The sequence below is a fragment of the Marmota flaviventris genome, chromosome 5 (genome assembly GCF_047511675.1).
Source record: "Marmota flaviventris isolate mMarFla1 chromosome 5, mMarFla1.hap1, whole genome shotgun sequence".
NCBI lineage: Eukaryota > Metazoa > Chordata > Mammalia > Rodentia > Sciuridae > Marmota > Marmota flaviventris.
The window spans coordinates 40,219,538-40,232,351 of record NC_092502.1 but is presented as its reverse complement, the minus strand read 5'-3'; the positions used below and the strand labels follow the sequence as shown (position 1 = coordinate 40,232,351).

The 12,814-nt window shown below is 37.8% G+C and overlaps 1 protein-coding gene across 2 annotated transcripts; it reads right to left on the bottom strand.

Moving 5' to 3' along the window:
- Nucleotides 1–311: 311 nt before the first annotated feature.
- Nucleotides 312–10,529, bottom strand: C5H5orf24 (chromosome 5 C5orf24 homolog). Of its 2 annotated transcripts, XM_027941149.2 has the most exons (3): nt 10,278–10,529; nt 4,308–4,737; nt 312–2,602 (listed from the first exon to the last, which is right to left on the bottom strand). In XM_027941149.2, exons 2-3 carry the CDS (start codon nt 4,732–4,734, stop codon nt 2,562–2,564), a joined length of 468 nt encoding a protein of 155 aa, XP_027796950.1. In that variant the 5' UTR covers nt 4,735–4,737; nt 10,278–10,529; the 3' UTR covers nt 312–2,561. The 2 variants fall into 2 exon arrangements, with proteins under 2 accessions (XP_027796950.1, XP_027796949.1); XM_027941148.2 differs by having other exon boundaries at nt 312–4,737.
- Nucleotides 10,530–12,814: the final 2,285 nt, after the last annotated feature.

Sequence of the window (12,814 nt, the reverse complement as noted above, 5' to 3'; positions counted from 1 at the left end):
TGCGCCACCTGAATTTTTTTAAACCAAAGGGATCAATAATGTTTAGATTTAAATATAAGCCTTAGAATATTAGCCTGATGTAGCTTAATAATTGGAAGAAAATGGAAAGACAAGTAAACATACTTTCAAGGATTTAAAATTACAAATATATAACCATTTTAAGAAAAACAAAATGTTTAGAGGGGTAGATTTCAGAATGTGAAATTAAAAAAAAAATACACTATCCACAATCATGAAAAAGGTATACTATTTATTATTACTCTACATGAAAAGGTACTATGCTAAAAATAATAAAAGTAGTCAATACATAGTTGGTTTTAAAGTAATGACTTTATTAATAAATATACATCCATATGATGATGTAGATACAAATCATGAACACTACTCCATTCCCATACACATAATTGCACACGAGTAGCTCAAGTTCATGGACATAAAAACATACACAGTATCTATTCAGACTTTTTACAGCAGAGGACAGCGTGCTTATTATCAGGTAATTGGTAATTATTTTCTCCATAATTATGTGGGAAAGGAAATTGTAAAAACTTAAAGAATCAAAGTGGTCTGATTACTTTAAATCACACACTGGATTTACTATAGCATTAAATTTCCCAAAAATCAAATACATTATATGTGAGGGCACAGATTTATCTACTTGAAAGAAGAGGGAAAAACCAAAGAAAAGATTTAGATATATTCTAGAGTTTAAGAGTAAATACTTAAGCTATAATAAAACAAAAACATAATAGCATGGAATTATTTTGTCCAAGGAAAAAAATATTTTGAACTATTGTGAACACTTTTATAAACACATTTATAAAGGATCATAAAATTTTACTGCATATGGGAACAATGACTAACAGAGTAGCAGTTATAATCAGTATCCCCTGAATTATTCTTTTAAAGCTTCACAGAATATAAAGAAGTTTATTATTTATTAATTTTTTTTTTTTTAGCTCATACACTGTGGTTACTCTTACACTGGATGAATTACCCTTAACCTAACGGATCCAGACTTCTTTTCCCTTGTTAACTCAAAGAAACTTTATTCTTATTTCATGAAAATATATGTAAATTTACACAGTTTGATAGATGTTTCTTTTAAAATGTAAATAAATAGAATTTTTATAGTTTAATTGAAACACTGATTTTAAAAATGTCCCCAAATATTGAAAATCAAACAAGATACTAATTTTCTTCCAATACATTGTGCCAATATTTTTAATATCCAGTGCAAAACCCCCACATAGTATCAAAATCATCCCATACTAAAGATTAGTTATGCAAGGTTTCATCTGTGAAAAAATGAAAATTTTATCTGTGTTAGCTTATTAATAACAATAGTAAATAAGACGTGTTAAAATATTTTTTAAAGAAAAGAGTAAAGCAAACTTACTTGAAAAGCAGATCATTTTCTGACCAACAGTTTAACATAGAATAGTGAAACCTATTTTGTGAAGAATAGAATTACACAGTATAAAATTAGCAATTTACCTTTGAAGGAACAATCATACAGTGGGGGGAAAGGCCAGTTTTCCCCAACTGATTATATTAAAAGTATAGGCAACTGTTTAACATGCTATTTCAGTGTTTATCATGACAAGAGACAGTGTTACAAAAGATGCACGATGTAGTCTTTAGATTATATAGAAGTAAAAATATTTTATATTTTAAGACTTCATTCATGTTATCACTTATATGTCTTTCTCTTCAGCATGGCACCAGTGAACTGTTCACAAGGAGAAAAGTTAAGTGGAATCAGGAGATGTTCTCCAGCATATAGATCTAATAGTCCAGGTAACTGTTCACATGAACAATAAACTTGGCTTTCTAAAAGATGTTATCCATTCACAACTATAGCCATTTGTCCCCCTTTTTTCCTGGGACATAGCTCCTGATAATAAACACTATTATAAACATACCTCCTTTAGCTGATTTCACCATTTCAGAAACATGTATACAAAATTCATTATACAATAATACACCTGCTTTTATCTTCTGACACACAGCACAGCACCACTGAGTAGATGTGCTGGGGTGAGAGGGAATGAATGCAGGAAAAGGCAGGGGATATAAGGAAGAGCATGTTTAACAAAATCAGAGATGAAAAGAAACTGAAAGGGCAATGTCTAATGGACTTAACATGCAACCAAATCCTTAACAATGGTGTACATTAAAAAAACTGTCTTCAAGAACTAGCTTGAAAGTATTTCTAAGCAGCCACTGCTGAACATCATCTTGAGAAACAGCTAAGTGAAGAGAATTGGATAGATGAACACATGAATAAAGATGCAAGCATTTGTGTGTGTCAGAAGTTATACTGTTCTGAGTAAATTATTCAAAGTTTTATATTCTAAGCTTCTGCAAGAAGAAACTTTTGTAGCAATTTAGCTGCCAGAATGTTACAATTAATTATGTAGTCATCCAACATTGTTTGCTATGGTTTGTGCAAAGCTAATATTGTTGAGGTCACTGTCTTAGTCGCCAGTGCACAAAGTCCCCACAAAAAATGCAACACCTCTTACTGTAAAGAGCAGCATAAAGTCCAGCTCATTGTGTCAGGCATCACTGGAACACCTGAAGGCTTGCTGCTTTTTTCCTGATAAAAAAGGTATGAAACATGACATCCATTTGCAATCAGTTTGCATTAACTGAGAGCAAGCCCAACAAACACATTATGTGCCCTTTTAAGTTTTTAATTATTTTAAGTTTCTGGGTCCTGCAAATCTACATTTTAATCTCAAAGGCATTTAAAATTGGAAGTACAAACATTGTATCTTTAAAGTTCAGTGGAATTTTTTTCAAATCTGAAGTTCGTAAATTTTTTTAGAACAAACTCATGATGAATAAAATGCATATTCATAAGGAACATCACTTTCAGAAAGAAGGGAGGAGAGATTTCCCTCTACCTCAATGGTACATTTTGCCCAACACTTTCTTCCTTTTTTCTATTTTGCTTTAAGCAAACATTATTTGGGGCGGGGGCGGGGAATCCTTTTGGAGAAAGTGGTCTCACTAGAGCCATAATAATATTTTTAATTAGACTAAGCAACAATTTTCTTTTACATGTTTCATGCATAGATGGATTTCTATATTTCTTAATATTTGGGTTCTGACAGTCAGGAAACTTCATTCTGTTAATACCATTTTACAGTCTACCACTCAAATTGTGCCCTTTGGTAAATATAAACCTGAAAACATAGTAAGTGCTATGCAATGGGACAACTTCTCAGAAAAACTAAGAAAATTCCGAAGAAATGAGCACTACTAATATGTTTTTAAACATAATACTTTAAAATCCACCAAGTATATGAAAATCAAAATATAGTGACTATAACTACATGCAGACCTTAAGAAAGTTTTTTTTTCTATTATATTAAAAATGCTATTCTCAGAATGCATTGTATTTCACCAAAAATGTAATGTGTAGTTTTTATAAAATAGTTTAAATTTTTTGTAAATATGAATTGTTTGTAGTGTTTGGTATATATGCTCTTAGGCAATTAAAAATACATAACCTAACACTGCTAAGAGGCAAACACTAAAGAATTCTTTTAGGAATAATGGTTAAATCAATTAATGCCATGTAGATCAATAAATAAGAAGCTGCTTAAACTCAGAACATTAAAAATAAGTTTTTAACATCTGAAATCTATGTAAATTCCAAAGCATACAAACAGCTGTGTACTCTCATGAAAATGTTACAAAAACTCACACAGCCATTACCTCAAGTAATCCTAAATTATTAGTTTGCTTTTTTTGCTCCACCAGTTAAAATACCTTATATACTATCTTTATTATATTGTAGGCTTACTTCACAAACTAATATAGGTATATAATGGTTTCAGTTGTTTAGCATATAAAGCATCTATTAGAATGGCCCAAAAGTAGTAATAAAACAGAAGACATAATCATAACCCTAAAAGAAAGACAAAAATGATAGGTGTTATGCTTAAACCTATGTACAAATACAGTGCCACTGCTATGCCCTGAATGGATCTGTCAGCCAGCATATGGCAGCTTCTGAGCAAAAGCAGGGGGAAAAAATCCAACAGAAAAAGAAATTTAGAAAGTCCAGAATATAAAATTATATGACAAAATAAAACCATGAAGCTTTGGGATTATTCACAATCTCCTAAATGTGGCCCTCCTCTCCTGCCTCATTCATTCATTGGGTGGCTTGACTTCGCTGCTGGTTTCCTCTACCCCATGAACTGCTCTGCCATGCATCATTGGATAAGGAAAAGCAGCAGTGCCACAGCCATAACCAAGATCGGCAAGACGGGATAGAGCTTTAATGCTACCTGGAGGTCTCCCTGGGCTGACTTTGTATCCCGCAGCTTTAGTTGTACCCAAGGGTCTGCCTGGACTTGTCTTAAATCCAGCCGCTTTGGTAGTTCCCAGGGGTCTGCCTGTGCTGGTCCGGTATCCTGCTGATTTGGTGGTTCCTGAAGGCCGGCCACGCTTACCAGATCGGTTAAGATTTTTCTTTTTCTTTAGTTCATCTTTTATCTCTATGCTTCTGCCACTTGTAGGCTGCAAGTGTGTTTCATTTAATGGGTCTTGCCTCTGACAAACCATTGGTTTGTGGCTGACAGTGTGGCTGTATTTGCTTTGCTGGGAGGAATATATGTCAAACTGATCAGCAGCTCTCATGGCATCTTCATTGAGGCAGGAAGGCTTGCCAGGCCCACAGAACGCTGGATTACTGCTGGCAACTGGATGCATCATTTTCTACCAAAAATAAGAGACAAATATGCATAAATACACATACACAAATACATATCTGACAGACAGCATTCAGTGGGAAAATAGTCTGTCTTCCAACAACTATGTAGACTACCTAAAATTAGGCCGACAGGCAGGACTCTAGACCATTTATAAACAAACACATAAGATTCAAAGATCCTTGTTTTTCTCAACTTAATCACGGGTAGGACAAATGTCATATAAGATAACTCAATCATAATACTAATTTAGTAATCATAATATTCACTGATTAGGAGCTGGTGTAAGCAGAAAACAAATGTTACATTTTGTAGGCTTTTTTCTTTTAGATTATTAAACCCCAAAAGGATAATAATAATGCCAAGAACTCTTCATTAATCTGATTCTTTTTTTTCACTTTGCCTAACTTTCTTAGAATGGCTCCCTTTGGCCTTTTATTATATTCCTAACATGTATACTTCTAACCTGACCACAGTTTCCACAAGAGAGACTCCATCATTATTGTAATTTATTATTTATACAGAACCCTGAGTGTATGTTACACTTTACAAAGGACAGAATGTGCCAAGCAAAGAACATAATCTCTCTCGACCCATGATACATACTCCCTTCAAACATCCTCTAGCCAAACAGAAGGCAGTACCAACACAAAAGGGAAAATAAGGTTCCCATTAGTTAAAATGAGTGAACATTTTATATATGTTTATAATACACACACACACACACACACACAGACTTATACTACAAAAACATGGTTAACAACCATTAAAAAAAAAAAAAAAAAACTATTTTGAAGACAAAATCTTCAATGTGCAACACTGCTTTCTTCCTTGATGATAAGTGTTGTGAGGATCTTCTTTCCTTACAGGAGCCCTGAACAGTTTAAAGTCTCTGACTATGAGGATATCCATGTGATTTCTTTCTCTATACTAAACATGTATTGGGCCTGGAGTTGTGCCTCAGTGGTAAAGCGCTTGCCTGGTATGTTTGAGACCCTGGGTTCAATCCTCAGCACTGCATATCTATCTATCAATCAATCAATCCATGGACAACTTTTTTTTTTTTTTTTTAAGGAATGTATTAAGTCACATACAACTCATGCCTGTAATTCTAGTGACTCTGGAGGCTGAGGCAGAAGGATCACAAATACAAAGCCAGCCCCAGCAACTTTTTTTTCATACACGACAACAGTGGAATGCATTACAATCCTTATTACACATATAGATCACAATTTTTCGTATCTCTGTATATAAAGTATGTTCACGCCAATTTATGCCATTATACATGTACTTTTTTGTTTGCATTATAATTCTTAATACACATATGTATCACAATTTTTCATATCTCTGTTGGGTTGGGGATGTGGCTCAAGTGGTAGCACGTTGGCCTGGCATGTGTGAGGTCCTGGGTTTGATCCTCAGCACCACATAAAAATAAAATAAAGATATTGTGTCCAGCCCCAGCAACTTGGTGAGACCCTGTCTCAAAATAAAAAATATAAAGGACTGGGGATATGGCTCAGTAGTTAAGCACCCCTGGGTTCAATCCCAGGTACTATTAAAAAAAAAAAAAAAAGTATTAATACCACCCCATGACAAGCCAGCCATAAATAGCCATAGCCTTACAGACTATGGTATTACATTGCAACAGGTAAGAAAGATAAGGATATGGATTCTAATTTGGATTTAGGAAAAAAGTCAAAATGTACATTAAGGTCCAGTTTCAATTTGTTAAATGTTTGCCTGCACCCTTCATATGGGTATAACTGCATCAACACCTCAGTTATGAAAATAGTTACTACCAGAGGTCATAAATAGTGAGCCAAAACCACTGTAAGCTCATTTTTAAAATTTTATTGTAATGAAAATGATGATTTGTAGAGTACTAAATCCAGGGGTGCTCTACCATTGAGCTACATCCTCAGCCCTTTTAATTTTTATTTACCTATTTATTTTATATTAGAGAATGAACCCAAGGGAACTTTATCACTGAGCTACATCTCCAGTCCTTTTTATATTATGAGACAAGGTCTCACTACGTTGTACAGACTGGCTTTGAACTTGTGATCCTCCTACCTCAACCTCCTGAGTCACTGCCACTGATTTCACTGTAAACTTAGTGTAGTTTATAAAGGCAAAAGGAATTGAGAATCAAATCAGAATCGAACTGTTGGATTACTAAATGCTTGCTGAGAATCAATAGATATAGAACTGCTGGACAACTGACTTAACGTCTTAAGTATGAAGGAAAAATATTTAAAATGAGAAGCTACTTGTTTATGGCAAGAGCTTTATAAGCCTGGGAATATAAAACAAGACTGGGCCAAACACAATCACTAAAAAAGAATATTTTTTTTCACTCACTTCCCAAAGATATAAGGAGAATTACTTATTAAATATCACATTACCAGCTCCAATTCTAATATTAGGTAAGAAATGATAGATCTTAAAAATAAGTTCCAAACATACATTTACCTAAAGTTAGTTTTTAAGCATTTGATATGTGCCAAGCAGTAAACTTGGCACTTTGCACATTATGTGATTTAATTCTCAGGACATGCCTATGAGAAACTTACATTATTTTCCCTATTTTTACAGAAACAGGCAAAGACTTTAAGTAACCGCCAGGGTCACACATAGGGAAATGGTTTAATCAAATATGAATTTAGATGATCCGAATTCTGAACAAACAATTTACAGTACAGAAATCATATATATTTGTATGCAGGTTTTTCAATAGCAACACTCATTTGGGTAAGAAAATTGTTGTGGGGTCTGTCCTGTGCACTATAAGATGTTAAAAAGCATCCCTGGTCTACACCCACTAGATGTCAGTAGCAACACCTTCCTTTCTCCCCACTCCCCAAATTTGTGACAACCGAAAATTTCTCCAGATATTGTCAAATGTTCCCTGGAGGGCAAAATCATTCCCCACCACGGGAATCACTCAGCTATATTACAATGAAATCATAAGACTCAACTTAAAATATTCCTATTTTTTATTCATCTCTTTAGCCACTTCCAGGACAAATATCCACAAACCTTTCTGTTGGTAACATATAAAAACAGATAGATTTCCCTTCCAAATGGGAAAAAAAAGACTACACACATTCCTCAACATACACTAATTGAGAAATAGATACAAGAATTAAATAGGAATCAAAATAACCGTTTTTTTTGCCCATAAAGTTAGACTAGAGATCATATGCAAATACAAGGAGAAACCCAGAGACCTGTGAAAGGACTATCAGAGGAAAAGTAAACCCCTTTTCAACTTTATTATTTGAAAATTGGGCTTAGGGTATAGTTCAATGGTAGAGTGCTTGCACAGCATGGGTGAGGCCCTGGGTTTGATCTCCAGCTCTGTAAAAAAATAAATAAATAAAGGAAATGAAAACAATTACCATTCCCCCCAAAACCAGAAATCATCCTGTAGAACATTCTCATAAAAAGAGGAAGAAAAGTGTACAAGTTCTTTCTCCCACAGGTGAGACTGCCACTTAAGGAAGAAAATAATCTGTCTATAATCTGTTTCAATGTTTTATAGTCTTTCCTTTTTAATTTGTATCACTAACCTTACCAAAACTTTCCCTCTGGACCTTACTTCCTTTACCTCATTTTATCTTAATATATGACAACATTCACAATCTGCCAGCACTCAGGATATATAGTCTCAGCTTATATTATGTTAGGCTTTTAGAAGAAAAAATGATGCCACATATCCTTTACTCAGATACCAAACTACACTGAGAAAAAAATAAAAACTCAAATGTACAATTAAAAAACAAAAAAAGCACACATTTCTGATTCCTTTAATCTTCTCCAGGAATTTATGCCTTAAGTTTGTATTGTGTTATTTTGCTTTTGACATAGATCACATTTATAGAGGGCCAACTCCATGCAAGACAGTATTCTAAGTACTAGGACACAAAATGGACAGGAGTACAGCTGTATATTCCAATGGGTAACAATGACACACTGAATAAAGAATACTTCTGAAGTGTGAATTTTCTGTTTTTCCTTCCCTACCACTGGTCAAAAAATAAGTATTATATTCTGCTTATCCAATAACTAAGGAACTAAACAAGAAACTTAATGACAATTATTCCTGTAAATAGTTAACTAAAAAAGGAATTAGCTAAAAACAATCCAATTTTCAGACTTCAACCTTATTAAGATATGAATCAGCACTATCAGATCCTTGTGTGCAGAACCATCATATGTATTTATATGCAGGTATATATGCCTGTATGCAGCATCTGCATAATACATAAGCATTAACCTTGCATTTCATATTGCTCTCCCTTCTTCCGCTCCAGGGAGTGCCAGCTAACTATTCTTGATTCTTTCTTTGAAAGTATGCATGCACAATTCTTAAGAAAGTTGAGATTGACTACTACATTTTTAAAAAGTGTGGAGTGAATGGAAGCCACTGTGTTGACTACTAAAGGTTAAAGAATATCTTTTAAAATGATTCACTGAAGGTAGGGGGGTCAACTAAGAGCTTCAATATATTTTGACCATGACTAAATTCGAATTTTTAAAGGATAACCTAAAACTTGATGTTCCTGACGATTTTTACTGTGTATTTTTAACTCTCCAACTCTTTTCAGTGAGCTGTTTTTTTGGTAAAAGAATTCTTTTCCCTTATCTTGAACGTGGCAGTCATTACTGCCAACATAAAGAACTGTAACTATTTTTAGTAATTTCAAAGGCATTCATGGGCTTTCTAAAGATGAAGAAACCTTTCCTTTCAAAAATCCCAAGTTCTGCTCTACTCCAAAGATAACATCACAATTCTCAGACATATACACTTAAGAACATTTGGCTAATAATTACATATCACCACGTACGATTTTATAAATCTAAATAAAGTGTTCGTTTGTACCCCATCTCAATCACTCTGAAAGTCCATCCAACAAAAGCCAGTTGCTACATACCCTGCTCTACCATGGAAAGTTTTGATACCAGGACAGAACATAAATAACGGCCTCCTTTGTCTTCTTTCCACTCCCTTTGCCCTACGGCGCAGTTTCCCCAGTGCCAGAATCCATAAGGCGTTCGAAAATGTATCACCAGTTGTGTGTCCAAAAGCGATTATTAATGTATTTGCAATAACAAGTTTGCAGAAGATAGGCGCCCACAGTAAAGAGAAGGCTGTGTACCCTCCCAACATCAAAATTCGTAACCTGCTGTCTGTCCACTCTTGAGTTCTGCAAGCGTCGAAGTACCCAGGCCACTTCGTCTAGACGCCAATCAGCCTCTTATTTAAAAGGCGGAGGGAGGACTGCGGGTTTTGACCTCTCAAAGAAAAGAAAGGGTGAGCCCTCCCCCGCCCCGCCGCAGGAATTTCTCCCGTGATGGCTCCACACCGGGAAGGCAGGCTACGTCCGCGTCCTGCGCTCTCTCTGGGTCAGGCCAGAGCCCCTGGCAGGGGCGGGTCGGAGCGCTCTCCTCACTAACTACCAGGCATGGTCCTCGCGTTCCCCGCGGGCGCCGCAGCCCCGCCGCCGCTCCCCCAGCTGGAGAAGCAGCGCGCCCACCTACCTCGGCCACTCGAAGCCCGGCCCCTCAGCGAGTCCAGGGGCTGCCCATCGGCTGGGAACCTCACACTGGCGTCGCTTTCTCCCCAGCCGCCGACTCTGCACGGGGCAGGGAAGGATTCAGAGAGACAGGCACTGATGTTAGTGACGGCAGCGGCGAGGCAAAAGCGGCGCCCAGCTCCCGCCGCAGGCACCGCGCACCGAGCAGCCCCGGACCCAGGAGGAAGAGGCCGCCACAGCCCGGTACTGCGAGAAGCGGCGTGCGCGAGCTCGCGAGGACCGCGCACGCACACGCACGCACACACGCATCGCGAGACCCAGTCTCCCGCCGACGACTAGCACACGCGAGCTTAGGGAGGGATCCCAAGAGGCCAGGCTGCGCTTGCGCGATGTGGACCAGGCCATGCCAGCGGTCTGAGCTGGGGTTTTCCTGTGAGCGGACGCTGGATAGGAGGGTCCTAAAAGGGATTGATTCTTTTGGTTTGATTCTCACCCCAGTTCTGTGATGTCGGAACATCCACCCACCTCATTTCTACAATTTAGGATTAATAAATGATTATCAGGATTTGAACCCAACAGTTTCGTTCCAGAGACAGCTTTTTAAAAAGCTGTTTGTGAAAAGGGTTTGTTAATGCCTCGTTGTGCTGTAGGCTTCCCACACCATGTTAAGGGACTTGGTCTGTACTGGTTTCTTAACGGATGGGTAAGGAGAAATCTCCATCTGCAAACAAAATGGGAATATTCATATACTAGGTGTTGGGATCCTCAGACCTAGGGTCATGTGATAAAGTCTCATCATATTTTAAGTTTTTACATCTATGCCTCTTTAGAATTGCCATATTCTTCATTCCACCATCAAGCAGGAAGTGATGGGACAAGCAGTAGTTGATTACAAACTCCTTTGATGCAGTAAGCCGTGTGGCCAGGCACACTAGTAATCTCAGCTACTAAGGAGGCTGAGGCAGGAGGATGGCAAGTTGGAAGCCAAATTGGGCAACCTAGCAATAGACCCTTGTCTCAAAATAAATAAACCTGCCGGGGAGTGGGTACATGTGTTAGAGTCTGTAAACAAGTCAAAAATAACACCTGGCATTTTGCCAGGGGAATGTTAGAGTTCGTAAACAAGTCTGGATGGTGCCTGGCAAAATGCCAGAGGGAGTGGTTTGAGAAGTAACAAAAGCGAGCCATTAAGTGTGGAGATTCCTTACTGGTTGACTGATGTATCTAGTTTATGCTAATTAGATAAGCTGTGTGGAATGTATAAATACTGCTCCTGTCCTGCAATAAACGGCTCCTACTCCTGCTGTATCAACCTACACAAGTTGTTCGTCACCCCCCGGTTATTTTGCAGCCAGCCGGACTGCGGCAACATGTCTTGTAATATCAGTGGATCAGGAGGTTGAGCATGAAGATTGCCAGTTCAAAGCCAGCTTCAGCAAAGGTGAAGCACTAAGCAACTCAGTGAGACCGGTCTCTAAATAAATACAAAATAGGGCTGGGGATGTGACTGAGTGGTTGAGTGTTCCTGAGTGCAATCCCGGGTACCAAAAATAAATAAATAGACCGGACCTCAATGGTAGCACACTTACCTAGCATGTGTGAAACCCTGTGATCAATTGCCAGTACCCCACCACCACCACCAAAAAAAAGATGTCTGGTGTATCAGTTACTGAAGGATATGGAAAATACGTCTAACTCCTTTGATGTATAAGCCGTGTGGCCAGGCACACTAGTAATTTTCCCTAAGCTTCTGTCATTTAAAATACCAGGCCAAAGCCAAAGCTGAGGAACAAAAAAGGAACTTGCACTTGATTGGCACCTGACCCCAATACAATGAACCCCAGGAATTGCCTTCTTGGCCCACCCTAAATGAAACCTGTATAACCCAGACCCTTGCTTCAGCCCTGCCCCATTTTCTGCCCCAGAGGGCGCGGTGCTAGTTTCCACCAACTGCCTCTTTATTCAACTGACTCTGTATAAAGAAAAGCTTGCTGATCCGAGGTTTGCTTGCCGTCTCCATCAAGTGTGTGCATCATTTGTCCTAATAGTCACCACATATAAAACCCACTTAGCAGAGTGATTAACTTCCTCAGTTTCCTCCTATAAATTTATAGATGTCAGAAAGGAGAGGGTCTAGAATTAGTGGAGATAATGAGGGAAAAGCCACTTTATTAAGCAGTAGGGATTGAGTAAGGAGATGGCTTGTCTTCCCTGGCAGTGAAGGCTATCTGAGGAGTCAAGGGAGCATTGAGCTCTGCCACAAGCGCAGAGCGCTGCCAGGTGCTGTTCTTAACCTGGGAATGAAAGGAGCAACAACTTTTCTGAGTGAAAGCACAAGAGGGAAGTCAAACACAAAACAATCAAACCATTCATTCATATGGTCTATTGCCTACATGCTGAGCGCCAATAAAAACTTTGGAAACCAAGATTCAGGTGCAAGTCCCCTGTTGGGAAAGTAGAAATTTCTGGGAAGCAGGGTTTCATAACATGATTCTAAACATTTTAATTCATTCCTATAAAATATTAGAAACCAGAACTGAT